Source organism: Mustela lutreola, chromosome 5, assembly GCF_030435805.1.
Source record: "Mustela lutreola isolate mMusLut2 chromosome 5, mMusLut2.pri, whole genome shotgun sequence".
Classification (NCBI taxonomy): Eukaryota; Metazoa; Chordata; class Mammalia; order Carnivora; family Mustelidae; genus Mustela; species Mustela lutreola.
In genome coordinates, this window is record NC_081294.1 from 95,943,497 (window position 1) to 95,966,208 (window position 22,712).

At 42.4% G+C, this 22,712-nt stretch overlaps 1 protein-coding gene and 1 pseudogene across 2 annotated transcripts; one reads left to right on the forward strand and one right to left on the reverse strand.

Moving 5' to 3' along the window:
- Positions 1-722: 722 nt before the first annotated feature.
- CD180 (CD180 molecule) lies at positions 723-20,939 on the reverse strand. Of its 2 annotated transcripts, none has more exons than XM_059175151.1 (3): positions 20,690-20,939; positions 12,173-12,339; positions 723-8,166 (listed from the first exon to the last, which is right to left on the reverse strand). In XM_059175151.1, the coding sequence occupies exons 1-3, from the start codon at positions 20,780-20,782 to the stop codon at positions 6,438-6,440; spliced, it is 1,989 nt and encodes a 662-aa protein (XP_059031134.1). In that variant the 5' UTR covers positions 20,783-20,939; the 3' UTR covers positions 723-6,437. The 2 variants fall into 2 exon arrangements, with proteins under 2 accessions (XP_059031134.1, XP_059031133.1); XM_059175150.1 differs by having other exon boundaries at positions 12,173-13,390.
- LOC131832304 (fatty acid-binding protein 5-like) lies at positions 14,438-15,076 on the forward strand (annotated as a pseudogene).
- Positions 20,940-22,712: the final 1,773 nt, after the last annotated feature.

A 22,712-nucleotide genomic window follows, 5' to 3' on the forward strand; every position in this document is an offset into this window, starting at 1 on the left:
GTGTATATGGACTATATCTTTCTTTCTTTTTTTTTTTAATGTTTTTTTTTTTTTAAGATTTTATTTATTTGTCAGAGAGAGAGAGGGAGAGTGAGCGAGCACAAGCAGACAGAATGGCAGGCAAGACAGAGGGAGAAGCAGGCTCCCTGCCGAGCAAGGAGCCTGATGTGAGACTCGATCCCCGGACGCTGGGATCATGACCTGAGCCGAAGGCAGCTGCTTAACCAACTGAGCCACCCAGGCATCCCTGGACTATATCTTTCTTATCCATTCGTCTGTTGAAGGGCATCTTGGTTCTTTCCATAGTTTGGCGACCGTGGTCATTGCTGCTATAAACATTGGGGTACAGATGGCCCTTCTTTTCACAACATCTGTATCCTTGAGGTAAATACCCAGGAGTGCAATTGCAGGGTCATAGGGAAGCTCTATTTTTAATTTCTTGAGGAATCTCCACACTGTTCTCCAAAGAGGCTGCACCAACTTGCATTCCCACCCACAGTGTAAGAGGGTTCCCCTTTCTCCACATCCTCTCCAACACATGTTGTTTCCTGTTTTGTTAATTTTGGCCATTCTAAGGTATCCATGTATTTTTAATGTCTAAAAATGATTGTGTTAATGTGTCATTTGGGCTTTTTTTTTCCCCTATCAAGCTCTCTGTTTGGTTCACAAACTGGCTCCTGTCCCAGAAGAGGAAGGAGAGGTAGAAGGAAGAGGCAGGTCAGTCCAGGTTGGTAGGTGGCAGGTTTAATAAACAAGGAAACTTGCATATGAGGCTTGTGTTGGGTGACCACAGACAGGTAGATCTCTGCATCCATGTGCCAGAATCTTTCAAGTTTATACAGACCTCTTAATAGGGTTCAGGTACATGTACCATCCAGATCAACAGCACGTGGCTCCCTGCAGACTGCTCCTTCAAACAGCTCGCATTGTGGGAATGGGGGTAGAATGTCCATTCCAAGAATGGGAGGGCGTGTGTAGCCTCTGATGGTGCAGGTCCAACTCATGGGTCAACCAGTAGTCATGTCCTATGGATGACCTCCTCTGACACGGTGTGTTTAATGTTCCAATACACAGCCATAGCTATATATAACCCACTGTTCCCGATGACTGTATAATACCCATGGTGGGAATCTTCCACATGTACCTACCCATTCTCCTGGTAATGAACACTCACACTGCTTTGAAGATCCTCCTCCATAAATAATGCCACACTAAATATTGTGGAAATGTGAGATTTTCTTGGGAAATACACCCTCACAGAACGTGTGGGTCACATATTTAACTTGACTAATTGTTGTCACAAGGTTCTTGAATGGCTTCACCCATCTATGTCCATAAGCATGCACATAGTCCCTATAACCCCACATCCCTACCGATGCTATTATTCAGCTCTTTCTTTTTGCTTGACTAATAGATATAAACCTTTATCTCCTTTTAAGTTGTATTCCTCCAACTCCTAGTCATACCAACAAGTTTCCAATGTTCCTATCCCACCCAAGAATGTAGAACATCTCCCAGTTTGTTCACATCATCTGACTTATTAAGTCATTTATCTATTATTGAATATTTAGGTTGTTTCCAAAGATCAGAGAAAGCTAAAAAGGGAGACCCAAGGTGGCCCTTGTCCTCTGCCAACTTTTGTGGGATCTAATGCCTTGTCTTGAACAGTCACATGCTTAGAGAATATCTCAACTTGGGGAGATGAGAGTTCAGTGAAATTCCCTGTTTAATTTTTCATGAACAGTAATGACTTTTTAAAATAATCCGTAGATTAGTTCTTTCTTTTCTCAAGACCAGCATTATTCAATAAATGATGTCATACTGTAAGTAGAAGGGATGGAATGGGAGTGCGGGTGGAGGGTCGTAAGGGGAGCACCAGAGTTTAGCAACAGAGTCTTGTGGCCTGGCAATTGTAGCAAGAGAATAATAGGCTGCATGCCCTGGGATGTCTCGCTCTTGGGTTTGAAGGCTCCTTAGTCCCTTATTCCCATTATTGAACATTGAGCAGTTCTTCAATTCATTTGATTCATGGAGCCTAACATGTGACTCAGCTCTATATTGATGAATGTAAGATTAGGGAAGGATATTTTGCATGCGTGAAATCATTTGGCTTAGAGACTAGAGCCAAACCCAGTCTAGCACAATTCCAACATCTAGGGGTTAGGCAGAGGAATTTGTTTGGTAAGTAATCCCCCAGATGATTCTGGCCATAAACCAGTATCTGGGAGCCACACCTGGCTGGTCCATTCTTTGAAGCCTTCAAGCTAACCTCACCTTCTCCCTATGAAACATTCTAACTCTTAACTTTCGAGGCAATTGATTCTGGTTAAACACCCAGGATCCCCAGCTGTGACTTGCTTAGAACTCATAACATTCCTTCTTGCTATGTCTCAAGCTAACTTTTTCTTCAGCATTCAAGCGAGAAAACCATGGCAGCTGCCCCATTTGCATCTTATACAAAAAATATTTAAAAGCCATTTATCTCATACTTTGTAAAGTTCAAAACTGCAAATGATACTTAGTGAGGAATTGGCTGAGTAGGAATGAGATGAGAGTTTCCTGCCTGGGAATTCTACAGATACCGCCTGTGTTTGGGTCTGTGCTGTGTTTGGTTAGCAATGATGGCCCCTGGCTCACGGGAAAGGTATAATTTGCCACCAGACGGTGGGAGTTGCAGCTCACACAAAGAGTCCTCTGTGATGGAGGCCAGTCAGCTTTTATGGACTTCAATGCTATTTGCTTCAGTACACTTTGAAATGCAGGGTCAGCTCACTGAGCTACAACATGCAATAATAACACATTTTTATAGGAGTAGCTTGTCAGAGCGGTAACAACATGCGATACATAAAACCAATAAACACACCATGTCTTCAGATTCTATCCTAGTAACCAGGATAAAGCAATAAAATTGACAGCAGCTATCAAAAAAAGCTCCCTTTCTGACTTTGCAGGGTGAATTTACTGTTGCTTAAAACAGAGGAACTGTCACAAAGCCTTAGATCAGCGTGCGGTTATGGAATAGCAAGTTGCATGACACGGAAGGGGCGCGTGCCTGATTTAGATGAAAGCAAGATGGGCAATTACATTTTGCTGGGCCTTAGGACCCCACTGTCTTTCATGTGATGCCATGTGCATCACGGATATCCCGAACAGAATATTATGTTTTTGTTCTTCCACATGAACTACTGTGGAGGACAGTGTGGCTACGGAGTGGTAAGTCAGTAGTTAACATTTTGTGTCTTCAGCTTAAATCCTGGAGAACCTGAATTTGCTAGAATGCACAGGGAACTCAGTGGCTTGGTTCTGTCTTAGACTGGATTCAGAGAGCCTGGACTTCCATACTCTGTTATGGATGAAGGGAGGAAGGAAAGCATGAAACCAGCAAAGAAGGAAGGAAGCAAAGTGAGGGGAGGAGAGCAGGAAAGAAGGTAAGGAACCCCAAGGAAAGAAAAAGGAAAGAGAAAGAGAGAAGGGAGAGAGGGAGGAAACAGGGAGCAGGGTGTTTGCATCTTCACCGTGACTACCAGGGAAATCTCCCAGAGCTTCCAGAGCTGATCAGCTAATTTGCTACAAGCAAATGAACACCATCAATGAAACAAATTGACTGTGTGTTCTGCTCCCTTCCCGCTTGACTTGTCAAAGTTAAGTCGTGGCTCCAGCACGACAGTGGGCCACATGGGCTGCTGGAGTCGGCAGGGGTGCTCTCTCTCGACTTGAGAAGGTTGGTAGCCTGAACTCTTAAACTAACCTTGCTTCTAGGTCCCCAGAATGAGGAGACTTTCCTGTAGCAGCTGTTAGGAAGCCGCCCAGAATAGCCCCCACTCTGCACACTGACAGATCCTGGCCAAGGCAGCCCCATCCACTTTTGTATCAAGTCCCTCCTGAGCCCACAACTCAGTGTAAAAAGGCCTTGGTCACTGCCATACTCAAGGCCAATCAATACCAAACCACGGTGGCTCGAACTGGTCTTCTAAGAATGGTGCCCCACCATCCTAGCCAGGGAAGAAAGGTAGATGACAGGTGAGGCCCAGTCTCCTCATATTTCCAGCCCTTCCTTTCTCTTTCCACACACACATGTAAATGACAACATCTCCAATGTTCCCTCAGGAAAGTTCAGGAAAGCTTCCTTTTCAGGCATCTGTTTTCCCAAACGCTGATATTTGAGATCATTAAACCAGCTAATTGTGTGATATTTCATTTCATCAGCAGAGTGGTACTCAGCCTGCCCTCGCTGGTCAGGTCAAGGTTCCCTAGAGCTCAGGGGAATAAGGTACCCATTCATCTCTGCCCCCTCTCTTGGCTTTGAAGGAAGGATGCCTGGGAGTCCAAGAGTTGGAAGTTACCTGAGGATGGGGAACAAGGTGTAAGTTCTTGGACACTTTGGGCTACTTCCAGAAAGTGAGGGGAAATGGACAGATACTTCTGAGTAAAACTGAGATAGCATATGCCCACTCATAGACCCCTAGGTGAACTGTGGCCTGGGAATTAGTTGGGAATCCCTACTTCCTAACATTCCTCAGGGTGGCAACGGGGTAATGACAGTGAGACACCCACCCTGGGTGCTAAATTTAAGGGAGCACCAAAGAACTCAGTAATGAAGATAATATTTTATGCAACATTAAATTAAAAAACTAATGCAAAATATCAAAATTTTGAACAAAGTCAGGTTTAGATTTTTCCTTTTGCCTCAGGCTCTAATATAGTTCAGCATGGGACTATTATTATGGATCCTGTTTTTTTAAATGTTTATATTTTATTTACCATGTATTTCTGTCATTAAAGTTTTTAAAATACTGCATTAAAATGTTTTTGTCTTGCTTACTGAATTTTTTGGTTTCCCCCTTAAGTTTTGCACCCAGGAGAACTTCTGAAAAACCTGGGCCTCCCATGCAGGACTGCACAAAAAAAAAAAAAAAAAAAAAAAAAAAAAAAAAAAAAAAGCCCCAAGGCTAACAGAGCATTTGCAGTAGAGGTCTATGGCATTTTGTCAGCATTTCCTGTCTTTCCTGCGGTTCTCAGGGATACAGAGGTAAAGAGAGCTTGCTCCCCAAGTTTCTACTTTGTTACTGTGATACACTCTTATGCCCTCATCTGAAGGGCTAATCAATTCCCATTGGATATGAACGTTAATCAATGTTATTTTGATAACCAATCAGATTTTCATAACTCTATGTTACCATCTCTAGCCTAAAATTAGTTACAGAACTTAAGACCATATAAATGTAACATCTAAGGGCAACATGTTCCAGCTCTTGTCTACCAGGAAGACTACAGAAGATCAAGCCGTACATGAGAATGACCCTTTGTACCTTGTAAGGCTCAAGTCAAAACACTTTCCTCTTCCCTGTCCTCTCTCCCTCTTGACATTCAACAGTCTTGTCCTCTCTTTTCCACTGGTATAACCATTGCCGACACCCCCACCCTCACTGGGACCTCAGTAAGCCAGCTTATTGTTCTGGAAGGCTAGCTTACAACTATGCTTTTTTCCACCAGTTTTCAATGTGAATGTGCTATATTGATTGCTGTCCCAGGTAAATAGAGTGTTGAGAGCTGGCCTGGCAACCGAAGCACTATTTATTTCATAGCTCCTGTGGGAAAGAAGCTTCTAAGGACCAGACATCCAAATGAGAAGATCATTTGGACCACAGCCCATGTGTAAGGTAGGATTTATAACATAAGAGCAAGTGCCCCAGATAGGTAGAAGGAGCTTCTGGGATTCTGAAGAGAGGGTGGCCAATGGAGCAAAACTCCTAGACGTTGGGAGCCGGGGGGCTAGTGGGGGTGATTTTTTTTTTTTTGGTAGCTATTTACACCCTAGCTGCTTTGTAGAAGGCTTAGAGACCCAAGGATTAAAGAGATCAGTGAGGTTGATTTTAGGTCAGATTCATTTCTCGGCCTCTTCTTTTAAATTCGCTGTGTATCCCCTTTTCCATTTAAAATAAGCTTTGAGACTTTATCCTCAACACATTTTTCAAGTAAATATGCCTTACTGAGGATTCAGAGCCAAGCATGATGTCCAAGCTGTGGGAGACAGAGTTTGGGCTGCCAAACTCTGTCCACACTGCCTAGTTGGAGGAGTTGATTTCCTCTTAAAGTCATGGTAGGAGCTGCTTCAAGGGGTATCCACAACCAGAAGGGAGATGGCTTCCTGTGCATTCCTCTCCTGGCCTTTCCCTGCCAAGGGTCCTCCAACCACCTTCCATGTGAAGAAATGGCTCTGGGTCTCTCACAGCTGTTGTTGGGCCCCCTAGCCCTAGTCAGTTTAAGTTCCAGGAAGGTTCATTAGCTCTAGGACTCAGAGAAGCACAGTGAATCCCTGCCCAGCTACAGGAACCAGTCCGAGAAGTCTGCCAGGCTGAAAAGGAACAGACAACTCTTCCCTTTCTTCAGGCATTTTCATAAACATATTGACTTGACATCTCTAGAAGCGTTCAGCATTAAATGTGCTGGTATTTCCACCTCAGAAGGAATTTAACCGAAAAAATGAGCAGAAGGGCAATCAAGAATAAAAATACTACAAGAAAGAAAATGCCCATGGCCGTAATCCCACAAGACAGTTTGACATCAGACAGCTTAACTCCCTTTAAAGACGGAGGGTTTGCACACTTGGTGTCCTCCGAGCCCTCAAATTTCTGTAGGTTTTCTTTGTACCATGTTATAAAATGAATATTCGAACAAGTGCAGTCCAGGGGATTGTGACTTAAATTAATGGTGCTCTGCTGGGACAAGGTGAGGAGGAGATGAGATGGGATGACATGAATGTTATTAGCGGCCATATTGAGGTAGATTCCCTGAAGATGACTAAGAGCATCAATACTATTGCCCATCAGGTTGTTGTAGCTTAAGTCAACGTGACTCAATTTCCCAAGGCTCTGGAATGCTTGCTTGTCTATGGAGAGGAGGTCACAGGAGGATAAAATAAGAATCTCCAAGCTCCTCAAGGTCTGAAGTAGGTTGGTCTTTGAGATACTCCCATCTTGAAAGTGATTCCCCTGTAAATTTAGATGGCGGAGATCCACCAGACCTGTTAGAAGATGCTGATTGCTGGTATCCAGGAGACAGTGAGAAAGATTCAGAACCTGTAGGATATGGAGGTTTTGGAAAGGACTTTGTGGACCCTTAACATACCAGCGAGTAAATGCCAAATCTAGACCTTCTAGCCGAGGACATTCTTTGAACGCCTGACTCTGGAGTCCAAGAGGCTCATTGTAGCTCAGGTTTAGGTATTGTAAGTGGGACAGGTTTTTGAGTTGAATATTGCAGCAGTCAGAAGCCTCTATATCACTGTGGCTTAAATCAAGTTTCTGAAGATTTTCTAGTTTTTCCAAACAGCCGACACCGAGGTCAAGTTTCTTCTTGTTGCCTTTGATAGAGAGGTCTAGAAGGGATGGAAAACTGACAGCACTGATTTGACACAATTGGTCAAATATGTTTACATTGAGAACTAATTTCTTGAGAGCCTTCATCCCCTTGATCCCAGAGGGGAGCTCATTTAAGTGATTTGCTGTCAGATCCAATTCCTGGAGTTGAGTGAAGCACCGAAATGTAGTAGATGAGATATCAGAGATATATTGCTTCTGCAGATTGATGCTTTCAACAGACATTTCACAAAGTCCATCAAACATGGCTGAAGTAAGGTCTTGGTCATCCGTGTCCTCATATGACCCCAGCCAGAGAGACTGAATAGAGGAGTTCTGTAGACCTTTTAATACAACAGACAAGTTAAGAGTCCCTCCAAAATTCAAACTTTGGAAGATTTTTGAATGGAAAGCTCCAGCCTCAATGCCTTTAATGTCATTTCCATTGAAATTAAGGCTTAGGTTGGTGGTCTTCTCCAGAGCATGCAAGTCTTCACTGGAGAGGTAGTGTATAGCATTATTCTGAAAATCCAGAACTTTCAGATTCTGGGTTGGGAAGTTTTCTGGGAACTTAATGGAGGAAATATGGTTGCTTCCAAGATACAAGCTTTCCAAGTTTTCCAGATTCTGACTTGGGATAAACTCGAGATTGGATATTCCTGTTTGGATTAGGAAAAGATGCTGCAGTGACATGGGTCCGTTAAGAGAGGTTTCTGCCATGAATATCAGAGGATTTCCAGTCAGCACAATTGTGTTCAATTGATGATGGTTTTGAAAAGTATCTTCATGTACCCAGTTAATCTGGCACCTTGAAAAGGTAATAGGATTTAACAATAATTAATTGGAAAAAAGAAAAACTCTGTCACAGTGACCTATATTAATAGAACCATCTTTTGTGTTTAGTAAAAACACTATATGTTGTTACTTAAAATAAAACATAAAAAACTTTCTTAAGTACCAACAGATCACCTGTGGAATTAATGGCTAGCCTCAATTCTGAAAACTTTGATGTAGAATTTTTTTCTGGATATCTTGCCCCTTTGGATTGAACTCTTTGAGGTTTGTGTTTGGACTCTAGGGAACAATTAATGGTTTGATTGTAGGCACAATCCAACTATTTACTATTTAAGTAATATACAGTATGTTATATATAACATGATATGTAGTATATGTATCTCATTCTAGGCAAATCACAACTTATCTCAACCTCTTTTGTTGTGTCTATAAAGTACAGAAATGGTGAGTACTTTGAGGAACAGTTGTTAGTCAAATGATACATATGAAAATGCTCCATAGAAATATGGAACAGTAGAGTTTTCATCCTGGTATTGCACCTGAAAATACTGGATTATGCATGCACACATAGATGTAGGCATGTACGTGCATGCGCACACGCGTGCGCGCGCGCGCGCGCACACACACACACACACACACACATAACTCCCCTGGAGATCAAGAAGGAAATTCCTTAGAATTCTAATTTCCTTAGAAAAAGTTGGAATCCCTAGGAACAAGTGAGCCCTGGAGCTAGCTTTGTCATATCTGCCAATGTCTGCCAGTTCTTGGTGGCTTAGAGCCTGAGTTGTGATAAGCCATATGCACCATGACAGGAGACAAAGATTGGGGTCCAAGCAGGGTAGGAGGTCCTATCAAAAACCTGTAAACCACCAAGACCCTCAAAAAGGATTCTTTTGGTGGATGACCTTGAAAAAAAAAGTTCATAGAGTGTGATCTTGGGGATATGTGTTTTTCTTGGCCATAGCTCTGGATGGAACAACAATAATGAGAGAAGTCTCTTCTGAGATTCTCAAACTACAAGCTTCCACTCCTGAGGAGTGTGGCCTGAGTTGATGCTCTGTCTGTGAACCACCCAAAAGAAGCTCGTGTAGAAAATTGAGTTTCAAGCAACTCCAGGATGATAGTGACTTCAGGTAATTGGCAGAAGTAAACAGAAATTTCTTTGGGAGTAATATACCTACTTAATTAATTTTTAATATGGAAAATCTTCAAATTTACATAAAAGTCAAGATCATAGTACAATAAACTTTCATACATCTATCTCACAGTGGCAATGGTTCTTGAGATTTGGCCACATACACTTCTTTGCTTCTTCTGTTTCCATCTTCCTCCTGAATGATTTTAAATTAGATCCTAGATATCCTGTACATATTTTATTATGCATCTCCAAAAAATATAGGCTTATTTTCTATAGCCATAGTGCCATTGTGTAATTCCAGGAAAGTATTTTAAACAATGATTTGCATCAAGTTTCAAATGATAAATAAGCTCAAAGTAACATTTTACTCAAGACATAAGGGAATTAGTTAGTCAAAGTCAGTTTTTAAAAAAAGTGCTCTAGAGAGGGGCCTACGTGATGCAGTCGGTTAAGCATCAGACTCTTGGTTTCAGCTCAGGTTGTGATCTCAGGGTCATGGCATAGAGTCCCTGTGTCAGGCTCTGTGCTCAGCATGACTCTGCTTAAGATTCTTTCTTCCTCTCCTTCTGTCCCTCCTGCTCATGCTCTCTCTCTTAAGCAAATAAATACATCCTTTTAAAAAATGTTCTACAGAATCAGGTTAAAACAAACAGAATTTTACTGGAATTAAGAGGTACATCTGATAACATATATATATGATTTATAAAGAATATGTGATATATCTGATATATATTATCAGAATATATAATACATATATTTCTATCAAACATGTGTTTGATATGTTTAAAGGAAACAGTATAAACCAATAATATGATGAAGGAAAAACTTATTAAAACTGATGTGATACATTTATAAAATGAAGTCATTGAAATTTACTGAAGTAGGAAGTTAATGAAATTGAAAAACCAAGGACAGTTTACCCAAGTGATTAGACAAAGCTGAGGAGGATACTAATGGACTAAAAGTAGATGTGAGAAAATTACCTAGAATATAGTCTAAAACCCAAAGAGGTGGAAAACAAGAAGGGCATATTGACATATATGAAGGGTGGATGAGAAGATGCAGTATAAATCAAATCGGAGATCCAGAGAAGATGAAAGAGTGAATGGGAGCAGGCCAAGTTGCAAACAAATAACAGCCGGAATATTTTAGAATTGATGAAAGACCCCCCTTGCAGATTCAAGAAGCCCAGTGATTTACTCAGTGTAACACTGATATTACAGAGTACTGACGGCAAAGAAAAACTACTGGAAACACCAAGAGAGGAGAGATTGCCTGCATGTATACGGTGATTACACAGACAGGTGACTATCTAGCAGCAACCAAGGGAGAACGGAACGGCAGCACCAACGGGCTGAGAAAAATAACTACCAACTTGGAATCTTGTCAGGAGAAACTGTCTTTCAAGAATCAGAGTGAAATAAAGACATTTTTGGAAAAACAAAAACCGAGGGAGTTGACCACTAGCAGACTTTCACTAAAGAAATTGTTATGTACCTCAGGAAAAAAGGGAAATTGTTCCAAGAGAAAGTCTGATAAGTGAGATGGAAGAGTAAGCAAAGAAAAAAAACAGAAAACATGTTGATAGAGCTATTAAAAAGCAAAGCAAAACAAAACAAAACAAACAAACAAAAAAAAAAACCCCAAACCCAGTGGCTATTTAAAGTAATAAAAAATAGTGTCTGACTGGTGGCCCTGTGAGAGGCAAGGGCGGACAGAGCTAAGGAGAGGGTGTTTAGAAAGTACGAGGTCCTATCCGTATCACCATTTGAGAATAACAGAAGAGGAAACCTAGAGGGTTCTAGCTGGACAAGCTATCCTGGCCCCATGCATTCCTTAGAAATGTGGTCAAACTCATTTCATCTAAAAGTGAGAACTGGTAAGGTAGAGGGAAAGTAAATATCTCAAGGGCACAAAGGGTAGGTAGTAGAACGATCTCTGTCCCTGTCTGAAAAGGCAAGGCTTTGTCTCAGTGACATACTGCAAGGCAGCTGGTGGAATCTTGGCTGTGGAGGTGGCTTGGGGTTCTCTGGGGGAATCTGGACTGTGAGTCAGGAGAGCAGAGTCCTAGTTCCCTTACTCTGTGACCCTAAGCAAACTCACAGAGTCTCCCTGAGCCTCCATTTCCTCATTGAACATGGGTTAAATAATATTCAGCATTAAAGTTACAAAGTTGAAATAAAGTTATAAAGTTGATATAGGCTTGGGGATGTGAAGGCTCTGCCACTCTGGAGACGCTCAGGCTGAGACACCAAAGAAAGAGAGCTGCTGAAGCAGTGTAGACCCCATCTACATGGAAAGCCCTTTCCCATCTTACACACACACACATACACAAACACACACAGGCATGAACACGCGCACCCGTGCATGCTGTATTTCCCTTCTGGTTTCTTCCCTTTTTTTCTTGTGATACTTCTGCCCACTGGTTCACAAACCTGATTCAGCATTTGGAATCCTGATTTTGCTTCTAAAATTAAATAATGGAACTCTTTTCTCAATCTAGAGGGGGGGAAAGTTAGTAGTTTATGTGTCTCTCCTATAAATTTTTCTTAAAATGTCATCACCCAATATAAACTATGGTATCTGATATAATACAAGATTTGTTTTCTAGTTTTTTTTTAATCAGTATTCCTTAGAACTTCTTAACACTGCTGATGCAATCTAGTTTTGAAAATAAGCCACTTTTCTCTCTATTGACTGGGTTTTTAAAAATATTACATTTCACCTGCATAAAAACATTTCATGGGAAAGAGTAAACCTGAAGGATAGATAGAGTGTCCCTGCGCTCCCAAAAGAAGATCCTGGAAACAATTTGAATGCAAGTTGTGTTATTACATAAGTAAAATATCAGCTACAGACGAGGAACTCAGATACATACCTGGTTAAGTCCAAGAAGATCAGATCTACAAGTCTGCTGAAAGTTGTATTTTCAAGTGTAGGTAGGAAATTAAAGCCAAATTCCAAAAATTCTGTTGTATTTGGTAGAGTGTCAGGAACTCCCGTGAGACCTAAATTTTCACAGTTATATGTGCTGTTGGCTTCTTTCTGATGAGAGAAACAATGTAAATTCCTAACAGAGTTGGTAATTTGATCGACTAGCAAAATTACATTTATCCTTTGAACAGCAATCTCTCTTCTAGTGATCTTGACCAAATAAATATCTGCAAAGACACAAAGTGGCTCATGCAAAAGATTATTTGCTATAGTCATTTTTGTAATTTTTGTGATACCAAAAGATAGGCAATAACCAACTTATTCATCAATACAGGACTTGTTAAATGAAATACAGTACATTCACAAGATGGAACCTTCTGCAGATGAAGACAGGATGAGGAAAACCCCCACATGCTGACATGGAGTGATATCCAGGTATGCTGTCAGGTGTAAAAAGCCAGGTACAGAATGCTCCTACATGGTACGTAGTACATGTATATGGTATGTAGAATGTTGCATATTTTATGCTACCTTTTCTGATTCAAATAAAGCATTAGGAAAAGAGATTTTATGGACTATCAAGAAAAACTTGAGGATAGCATATTAGAAGATCTTAAGGAATTGTGAGTTTTATTGATTATAAGTGCAATGTTCGTATTCTTTAGAGAAGCCTTTTGAAGTATTTCTGGGTAAAATGACTTCATGTTGGGGATTTCCTTTAGAATACTCAGGGAAAAAAGGAAGGGAGGAATGGTTAGGTGAAATCAATAGGCAAAATAATGATGATTGTTGAATATAGATATATACTCACAGACATTCTTTATAACTAACGACTTCTGTATCTGCTCAGAAATTTTCATAATATTTAAGGAGGGCACATGGTGTGATGAGCACTGGGTGTTATATGCAACTAATGAATCACTGAACACTACATCAGAATTTTTTTTTCTTAAGACACAATTTAAACAAACTAGCAGGGTGGCATAGCCTGTAGGTCATGAGACTATGCAACTTTGAAGCATGACTCATTTCTGGATCTTTGGAACCACAAGCTACTGATACCAGACCCCAGCACTGGGGAACAGCCATGCATTTAAGTTCAGATGATTGCCTCATCCTAGGTTCCATGGGAGCCAAGTATTTTGAATTCTGCCCTTGATTCCTGGGAGAAAGAGACAAATGACAAGAATTTCAGCTTATAAGAGAATTTAAAAAAAACAAGCACATTTTGGAAAATGTCCTAAGCTGCATACACACACCCATCCTCTCCCCTTTGGTTTTCATATTCACACTCCTGTGCGATCACAGTTACTATATGAATGGTGGCTCGGAGCGCCCCGTGCTCTGCAATCACTCAAGCAGTGTTAAATCTGTTGCAGTCTATCATATATTTTTTAAAGATTTTATTTTTAAGTAGTCTCTATAGCTACAGTGGGACTCAAACTCACAACCCCAAGGTCAAGAGTCGCAGGCTTTACCGACTGAGCAAGCCTGGTGCTCTGGTCTGTTGTATTTTTTAAGGCAGGAAGCACACGCACACACACACACATGCGCACCCACACACACACACATGCGCACCCACACACACACACACTCACTCTTCTCATCCTCTTTTTTGTTGATAGTAAATTGCAGATATCATGTCCCTTTACCCCTCAATTTCCTGAGAACAAGGACATCTCTGGGGTGCCTGGGTGGCTCAGTGGGTTAAAGTCTCTGCCTTCAGCTCAGGTCATGATTCCAGAGCCCTGGAATCGAGTCCTGCATCAGGCTCTCTGCTCAGCAGGGAGCCTGCTTCTCTCTCTCTCTCTCTCTGCCTGCCTCTGTCTACTTGTGCTCTCTGTCAAATAAAGAAATAAAATCTTTAGGAAAACAAAACAAAAAACAAGGACATCTCTTCTGTAATCACGGTGCCATTACCAAATTCAGACTACTGAACGTTGATACGATATTATTGTCCAACATAGAGTTTGTATTCACATTTTGGCAATTGTCCTAATATTGTCCTTCATAGTAATTTTGTTTTTCTAATCCAAGTTCACACATTGCATTTAGTTTTCATGGCTTTTTAGGCTCCTTTCGTCTGAGAAAATTCCTTAGCCTTTTGTTGTCTCTCATAGCATTGAGATATATATTTTTATTTTATTTTTATTTCATCTTATTTTATTTATAACTGAACACAGCCTCGTATCTTACAGAATGTAAGCTTGGGGTCGTAGCTCGCTCGGCCCGCCCGCCTGCGCCCACCATGGCCACCATTCAGCAGCTGGTAGGAAGATGGCGCTTAGTGGAGAGCAAAGGCTTTGACGAATACATGAAGGAAGTAGGAGTGGGAATGGCTCTGTGAAAAGTGGGTGCAATGGCCAAGCCAGATTGTATCATCTCTTCTGATGGCAAAAACCTCACCATAAAAACTGAGAGCACTTTGAAAACAACCCAGTTTTCATGTAACCTGGGAGAGAAGTTTGAAGAAACTACAGCTGATGGCAGAAAAACTCAGACGGTCTGCAACTTCACAGATGGCACATTGGTTCAACATCAGGAATGGGATGGGAAGGAAAGCACAATCACAAGAAAATTGGAAAATGGGAAATTAGTGGTGGAATGCGTCATGAACAATGTCACCTGTACTCGGGTCTGTGAAAAAGTAGAGTAAAAATTCCATCATTTTGGATAGGAATTAGCTGTGAGGATGAACAAGCCCAGTTCAATGAGCGAATCTCCATACTGCTTTTTCTTTTTCCATTACTGTGTTCAGTTATCTTTATCACAAACATTTTACATGCAACTATTTCGAAGTGTTGATTTAATTAGGATCATCCCTTTGGTTAGCAAATAAATGGGGTCGCTTGGGGTCGTATCTTGCCTCCTGATTTGATTCGGGTTATACATTTTTGGTAGAAATACTATGTGAATGAAGTTGTGTCTTTTTCGCTGTCAGGATCCATGTCGAAACTTTGTGAGAGTGTGATTAGCAGAGCGCAGGATTCCGGGACTGTAGAAGGACAATGCAAGAGAGAGGGAAGGAGCAGGAGGCAGAAAGGGAATACGGTGGGGCCATGGCCCTTCTGCCCCTGGGTGGGGCTGGCTGCCAGGGACACGCGCTCAGTGCTTCTCCAGGCAGACACCTCATTGCTCGTGCAGCCCCTGTGGTTCCTCTGAGTTCCATGTGAGCACTTCTTATGAAACCAGCTCTCCTTCTCTAGCCCTCAGTGCGAGGTCACTGTGGCAAATGACCTCCTCACTCCTGCTTTGGCTGGTTCCATAGCAGATGGGTAGCTTGTTGCTGGGAATTCCTGCCGCCGGCAGGGCTGTGCAAGGCTATGGGGCCTACACAGCTGCCGTCCCAGGCCTCCCCCACTGCCCAGACGTGAGGCATTTACTCAGGACCCCATGTGCACTGGGACCTGCACCACCCACTCCGTCTCTAGCGTCCTGCCGGAGCTGTGCCTTTTCCACAGATCAGGACTTCCAAGGGCTGCATCGGTGTTTGCCCTCCCTTTCCCGCCCAGGTATTCATTTGCATTTTTTCAATCAAGATCTTATTTTGCCGCCTTCTGCTGTAGCTCTGACTTTCTGCTATCCCACTGTATTTTTCTCTTGTCGAAAGTGTTGAAATATTCTAATGTTGAACCCTTTGAGTTTCCCCAGGTGCCAACTCCCACCTTTCCAACGAATGTCTTGTCTGCATTCGGCACACACAGTGGCCAGCTTCCCCCTGCGCGAGGAGTCTGGGATGCCGAACACTGACCTTCTCTCCATTTTTCACTCTTCTCTACCCAGAGATAGCGTTATGACTGCATCAAATCCCAGGGTAACAGCTGCCCTCTAAAAATAAAACAAAATATTCCCAGAAGGGCAGAGTCCTAAAGCTTGGTGGTCTACCTGACACCTCCAGGCAAAGGGCATCCCAATTATATGCAGTTCATTTTCTATTTGTCTGGCGGACAAATTCCGGCTCTCAACCACTTAACTGTGTTCTCTGAGCCTTCTTTTTCCCCAGCTAGAGATGGGGGATAACCTTGTTTGCGGGTCCTAAGGATTAATGAGATAATGTAGGCTGGGCACTCATAAGAGGAGTTCCTTTCACTGGATCATCACAACATCATGTTATTGACAACTCTTCAGAAGCCTTTGTATGTGCGAACTTGTGAACTTGGAGTTCTCCTAAAAAGAAGTTCTACTAAGCACTCTCCACCCCTCCCTAGGATGGAAGGACTGCCTTCTACCGTAGTTTTGAGGGGACAGGGTAGCCAAGATGAGTTCATTTGAAATGAAGAGGGGTGTCTACGCTTCAAAGTAATTATTCAAGAGTTCATCTAAAGTGTTATCAGAATTCAGATCACAGGACACTTATTCTAGTTATGCTTTGCACATTTGTCAGCCTCCAAATACCTGGTAATGGCTCTAATTTTGTTACTTATGATGTAAGCACACACACACACACACACACACACACACACACACACAGAACATGTAGAATATAACAATGGAAGATTCCACATGAAGTGTTTATGGATGTTCATTATATTTTTAGAACTTATCTAGGTTTGAAATATTGAAATAAAATATTTGAAATATTTTAATTCAGTGTGGGCCATAGATGTAAAAAGGAAACCAAGCAACAGCAATAAATACCAGGCATACTTCTAGAAAACATAGGATATATCTTTATGGCCTTGGGGTAGGCAGAAATTTCTTAAACAGAACAGAAATGCACTGAAAATAAAGGAACAATAATAAATTAACCTACATTAAAATTGAGAACTTCTGTTCATCCGAAGATATCACTAGGAAAGTGGAAAGGCAAGCCATGGAGTGGGAGAGGATATTTGCAATCTAATGAAGGACTTATATCCACAATACTTAAAGGGCCCTAACAAATCAATTTGAGAAAGACCAATAATCCAAGGGAAAATGGGCAAAAGACTAGAAGAAGCACTTCCCTCTCTCTCTCTCTCTCTCTCCCACCCCCCCCCACACACACACACATACACTCACACTTAAGGATATGTCAATGGCCAATGAAGTTGAAAATGTACTGACTTTAATCATCAGGAAAATAAAAATTAAATCCTAGTAAATACACTACTCACCATCCTTCAGAATGGCAAACATTCTTAAACAATAGTGAGGCTCCTGGGATACACTGCAATCAGAGCTCATACACATTGCCCGTGAGTATATCTGGGTACCAGCCCTTTGGAAAACCTTTTGGCAATATCTACTGAAATTAAATACATGTATACCCTATGACCAAATACATCCCCACCCAGGTATACACCTAATCAAGATTTGCACATCTGTTTTCTAGAGACATAGATATAAATGTCCAAGGCAGCAGCATTTACAATAGCCAAGAAATTGAAAACAAGGCAAATGGCCATTAACAGCTGAATGAATAAATAAATAGTGGTTCTCTAATACAAGAGAATACTACAATACACTAATACAAAATATACAGTCTGTGATTAAAAAACCAAATGATTGCTCTATGCAGCATCTTTGGTAGATGTCACATGTTTAATGCTGAGCAAAAGAAGCCAGGCACCAAAGAGTACATACCAGGTGGTCTCCTGTATATGAAATTCACGAAAATCATTTTTTGGTCATAGAAGTTAGAGTACTGGATGCCCCTGGGGGCTGGTGATTGGAAAGAGTCATGAAGGGGCTTCTGAGAATGTGTGTTTCTTGATCTATGTGTTGGTCACATGGATGTGCTCTCTTGGGTGAAAACTCAGGGAGCTGTACACTTAGGACTGGGGGACCTTCTGCATGTATGTTCTACTTCAATAAGAGATTTATTAAACTCATGATTTTATTTATTTGGGTCCTTTCTCTTTTCTTTTTGATAAGTCGGGCCAGGGGTTTATCAATTTTATTAATTCTTTCAAAGAACCAGCTCCTAGTTTCGTTGATTTGTTCTATTGTTTTTTTGGTTTCTATTTCATTGATTTCTGCTCTGATCTTTATGATTTCTCTTCTCCTGCTGGGCTTAGGGTTTCTTTCTTGTTCCTTCTCCAGCTCCTTTAGGTGTAGGGTTAGGTTGTGTACCTGAGACCTTTCTTGTTTCTTGAGAAAGGCTTGTACCGCTATATATTTTCCTCTCAGGACTGCCTTTGTTGTGTCCCACAAATGGGCAGAAGACATGAACAGACATTTCTGCAAAGAAGACATCCAGATGGCCAACAGACACATGAAAAAGTGCTCCATATCACTTGGCATCAGGGAAATACAAATCAAAACCACAATGAGATATCACCTCACACCAGTCAGAATGGCTAAAATCAACAAGTCAGGAAATGACAGATGCTGGCGAGGATGCGGAGAAAGGGGAACCCTCCTACACTGTTGGTGGGAATGCAAGCTGGTGCAGCCACTCTGGAAAACAGCATGGAGGTTCCTCAAAATGTTGAAAATAGAACTGCCCTATGACCCAGCAATTGCACTATTGGGTATTTACCCTAAAGATACAAATGTAGTGATCCAAAGGGACACATGCACCCGAATGTTTATAGCAGCAATGTCCACAATAGCCAAACTATGGAAAGAACCTAGATGTCCATCAACAGATGAATGGATCAAGAAGATGTGGTATATATACACAATGGAATACTATGCAGCCATCAAAAGAAATGAAATCTTGCCATTTGCAACAACATGGATGGAACTAGAGCGTATCATGCTTAGCGAAATAAGTCAAGCAGAGAAAGACAACTATCATATGATCTCCCTGATATGAGGAAGTGGTGATGCAACATGGAGGCTTAAGTGGGTAGAAGAATAAATGAAACAAGATGGGATTGGGAGGGAGACAAACCATAAGTGACTCTTAATCTCACAAAACAAACTGAGGGTTGCCGGGGGGAGGGGGTTGGGGAGAAGGGGGTGGGATTATGGACATTGGGGAGGGTATGTGATTTGGTGAGTGCTGTGAAGTGTGTAAACCTGGTGATTCACAGACCTGGGGATAAAAATATATGTATATAAAAAATATATGTTTATAAAAAATAAAAAATAAAAAAATAAAAAAAAAAAAAGAGATTTATTAAACTCAAAGCAAAACGAAAGCCTTGTTTTCAGATTAGGGCCTGATGAGCTAATGGCCGCCACAGGAGCACATATACAGGACGTGGTTAATTCTGCTTAAACGGGGGAGGAGAACACAAGAGGAAAGTAAGGTGAGGGGGAGGGCAGGGCAAATTGGGTGACCTGTGTGTAATTGGCCTTCCAACTTGAATGATGGGGAGGTAGCCTTCTGGGGTTGATAAAAACCTCTTCCTTGACGCCTTCTTTTGTGGACTGATTTGTGTTGCCCCCACATTCAGTTGTCTTAACCCAAGTACCTCAGAATGTGACTTTGTTTGGAAAGAGAGTCTTTAAAGAAGTAATTTAGTTAAAATGAAATCCTTAGGATAGGTCCTAACATAGTATGACTTGCATCCTTAGGAGAAGAATACAGTAGGACACGGATACGTCAAAGGCCAGACGATGTGGAGACACAGGGAGAAGGTGGCTATCTACAGGCTCATGAGAGAGGTCTCCGAAGAAAGTAATTCTTCCAGCACCTGGATCTTAGACTTCTGGTTTCCAGAATCATGAGAAGTTTCTCAGCAGGAGAGAGGTTGAAGCACTTTAGAAGTTGACAAGAGACAGATCCTTCTCCATTATATCTCTCACCGCCTTCTCCAAGAACTTCCCACAAGTTGGTAAATATTGTTATGGGGCAAAACAGAAGATACAATCTGGCTCTATTCTCCAGTATTACTCCTGTGGGTTAACAAAACAGATGGAGGGCTGTCCGATGCGAGGAGAAAGACTCGTTCAGAGTGATCTTTCTGTGCTCTAAAACCTGGCACAGGCCATCTTCACTAATCTCCAGGACACCAGAAAGCAGTTTGTGGCAGTGACCGTATGCTAGGAGGTGGAAAAACAGCACCTCCAAGCTGGACGCATGTTTGGAGGGCTGCCCTTTGCCCTGAGCCCCTGTTAGGGGGCTCTTATGCCCCAGTTAGGATCCTTTTGAGGGAAATGTTTGCAGGAGGAAAACCCTCACTTCTTCCAGTGAAGAAGCTTCCAGATCATCCCCTTGCGGAGCTCTATGTCTCCTTCACTCTAAAGAAAAACCACCACCCGCCATGTCACCCCCCCCTTTTTAAAAAAAGATTTTATTTATTTATTTGACAGACAGAAATCACAAGTAGGCAGAGAGGCAAGCAGAGAGAGCAGGGGAAGCAGGCTGCCTGCCGAGTAGAGAGCCCGATATGGAGCTCGGTCTTAGGACCCCGAGACCATGACCTGAGCCAAAGGCAGCGGCTTAATCCACTGAACCACCCAGGCGCCTCCCGTGTCACCCTTTTAAAGACAGTCGATATTGAGAGACTAAGGCTCAGATAGGACTGTCAAATCTCACAATTTCCAGGTGGTTTAATCTAGATAAAGACACACAGTTCAGACTCACCTCAGTGCACATCTGATTCAAGGAGGTGATGGTTTTACAGCTCATAGAAAACACCACCGCCAGTAAGAAGCAGCTGGCATGGGGAGCCATCATTGGAATGAGGCCACCCCAGCTTGGTGGGCTTATCCAGTGCCTGGAGCGGAGAAATGGTATCCAAGTATAGTGGCCTCAGTATTTCGGCAGGCAGAGAGATGCTCAGAAGGGTGATATGGGAATAAGAAATGCTGTTGATTGCTCAGTTTTTGCTAGGTCTGTGCTAAAAAAAAAAAAAAAAAAAAAAAAAAAAAGGAAGTTCCTTTTGCATACCACCAATCCTTGCCAAAAATAGCTGAGAACCCAGCCCCAGAATGGTCCAGGGCATTTCCTGGCAAGCATGAATCAGTTGAACACCCCTCTGGTGCATGTCACCCGGACTCTCAGTGTGATGGTTTTTATTGAGTTAGGCCAGCTTCAACAGTTTGGCTACCTCCAACAGCTTCTGGTCCCTTTCCACAAGAGAGGCCATAGAAGCAGGAAGCTGGCCTCACAAAGGAAGCCGTTTCATTAGCTGTCCTAGGTGAGCGCCATGTAGAGGCGCTGTGGCATGCTGGTGGTGGGGGTGGGGTGGTGCAGAGGGAAGGACCAGGTTCTGAGGCGGGGCCTGCTGGAGGTGGGCACTGGAGCAGGAGGGGACAAGGCCCCTCTCCACGACTGCCTAGGCCTCCTGGTTGCTCCTGCCTCTGGTCTCGGTACGGGAGGATGACACATCCATCCTTTGACCCTGTGGTTCAGGCTGAATACAGCAGCTCAGGGGGAATGGAATCCCCCCTTTTTCCCCTTTCAATCTGGGGAAGTAGGGAACCCTGCTGTATATGGGGCAGTCCAGGGGGGAGGGCAGGATTAAGGATGTCAGCCTTGGTTCTACCTCTTCTTAGAAATAGCTTCAAGCAGGATTGCAGTTGTCCTCATCATGACACAAGATGGGGGAATGATTAAAGAAAGTCAAAGTTCAGCCATTCCTCACTGGGCTGAACTGAGCTCCCTCCAGACATCAGAGGCGCTGCTTGGCGTTATGGTTCCCCCAGTCCATTTCCCAGAGCCCGGTTCTTTACTGCAGAGCTCAGAATGACTTGAGAGGCTGCTTCCATTACTTCATCACAACTGTTCATTAAGAATCACCAGAGCTGCTATTTATTGAGCCCCTGTTCTATGTCAGCCTCCAGGCAGGGTGCTGTTTTGTTTGCGTTTATATCTTTATCCCATGTCCTACCATAGAGGTGCTGTTGTTTCTCCCTCTTTATAGATGTAAAAACCCATGCTTGGAGAAATTAAATGACCTCTCCAAGGCCGCATAACTAGGAAATGGAGGACGATGGCTTGAGACCCACGGTCTCACGATGGAGACTGTGCTCTTACATACTGTAATTTAAGGAAGAATTTTGCCTCCTAAAAGAGTGAAGAATGGTTGGGATGAAGACAGTGCTTCATCTGGAAATGTCGGAAATGTCAGACCAGACAAGAAAAAGCAGAGGGGGTTGGAGAAACTGTGGCCTAGGCACCGTGCGAGGGCTACTACAAATATTTAGGCTTTTCTCATCTCGCCCCTCAAATGCCATTCTCATCGACAGAAGAGGCTCCGAAGGTGCTTTTGGTAAGACACAGTGCAAGCAAACTGGATGACAGCCCACCTCGCCTTAAAGGCATGTATCTCGGTGCATGGCAAGAGCTCTGGTTTTGAAGGAGCATAGTTTTGGGCCTCAAGTCTGCTGATGACCAACCAAGTGAACTTGGGCAAGTCATGTCACTTGTCTGTATCTATTTCCTATCTAAAAAATAGAACAGGAATTCCAATTCCTGTTCTGCCCTCACAGGGTAATTATGAGGATCAAATGGGATCATAGCTGTGAAAATGCTTTCTTAAACTTTAACTCCTATGTAAATACAAGGGATGTATTACTCCTCTGATTAACCAATTCCAATGTCATGGAAATATCACTATCAGAAAGTTGTCTCCTGCCCAGAGACGTGGAAAAGGTGTATTACT

Coding starts and splice junctions, on each gene's coding strand:
- CD180 (XM_059175150.1), bottom strand. CDS start 12,504: ATGACTATAGCAAATAATCTTTTGCATGAGCCACTTTGTGTCTTTGCA. Junction 8,167..12,172: donor ATCTTCTTGGACTTAACCAG/GTATGTATCTGA, acceptor TACCTTTTCAAG/GTGCCAGATTAACTGGGTAC.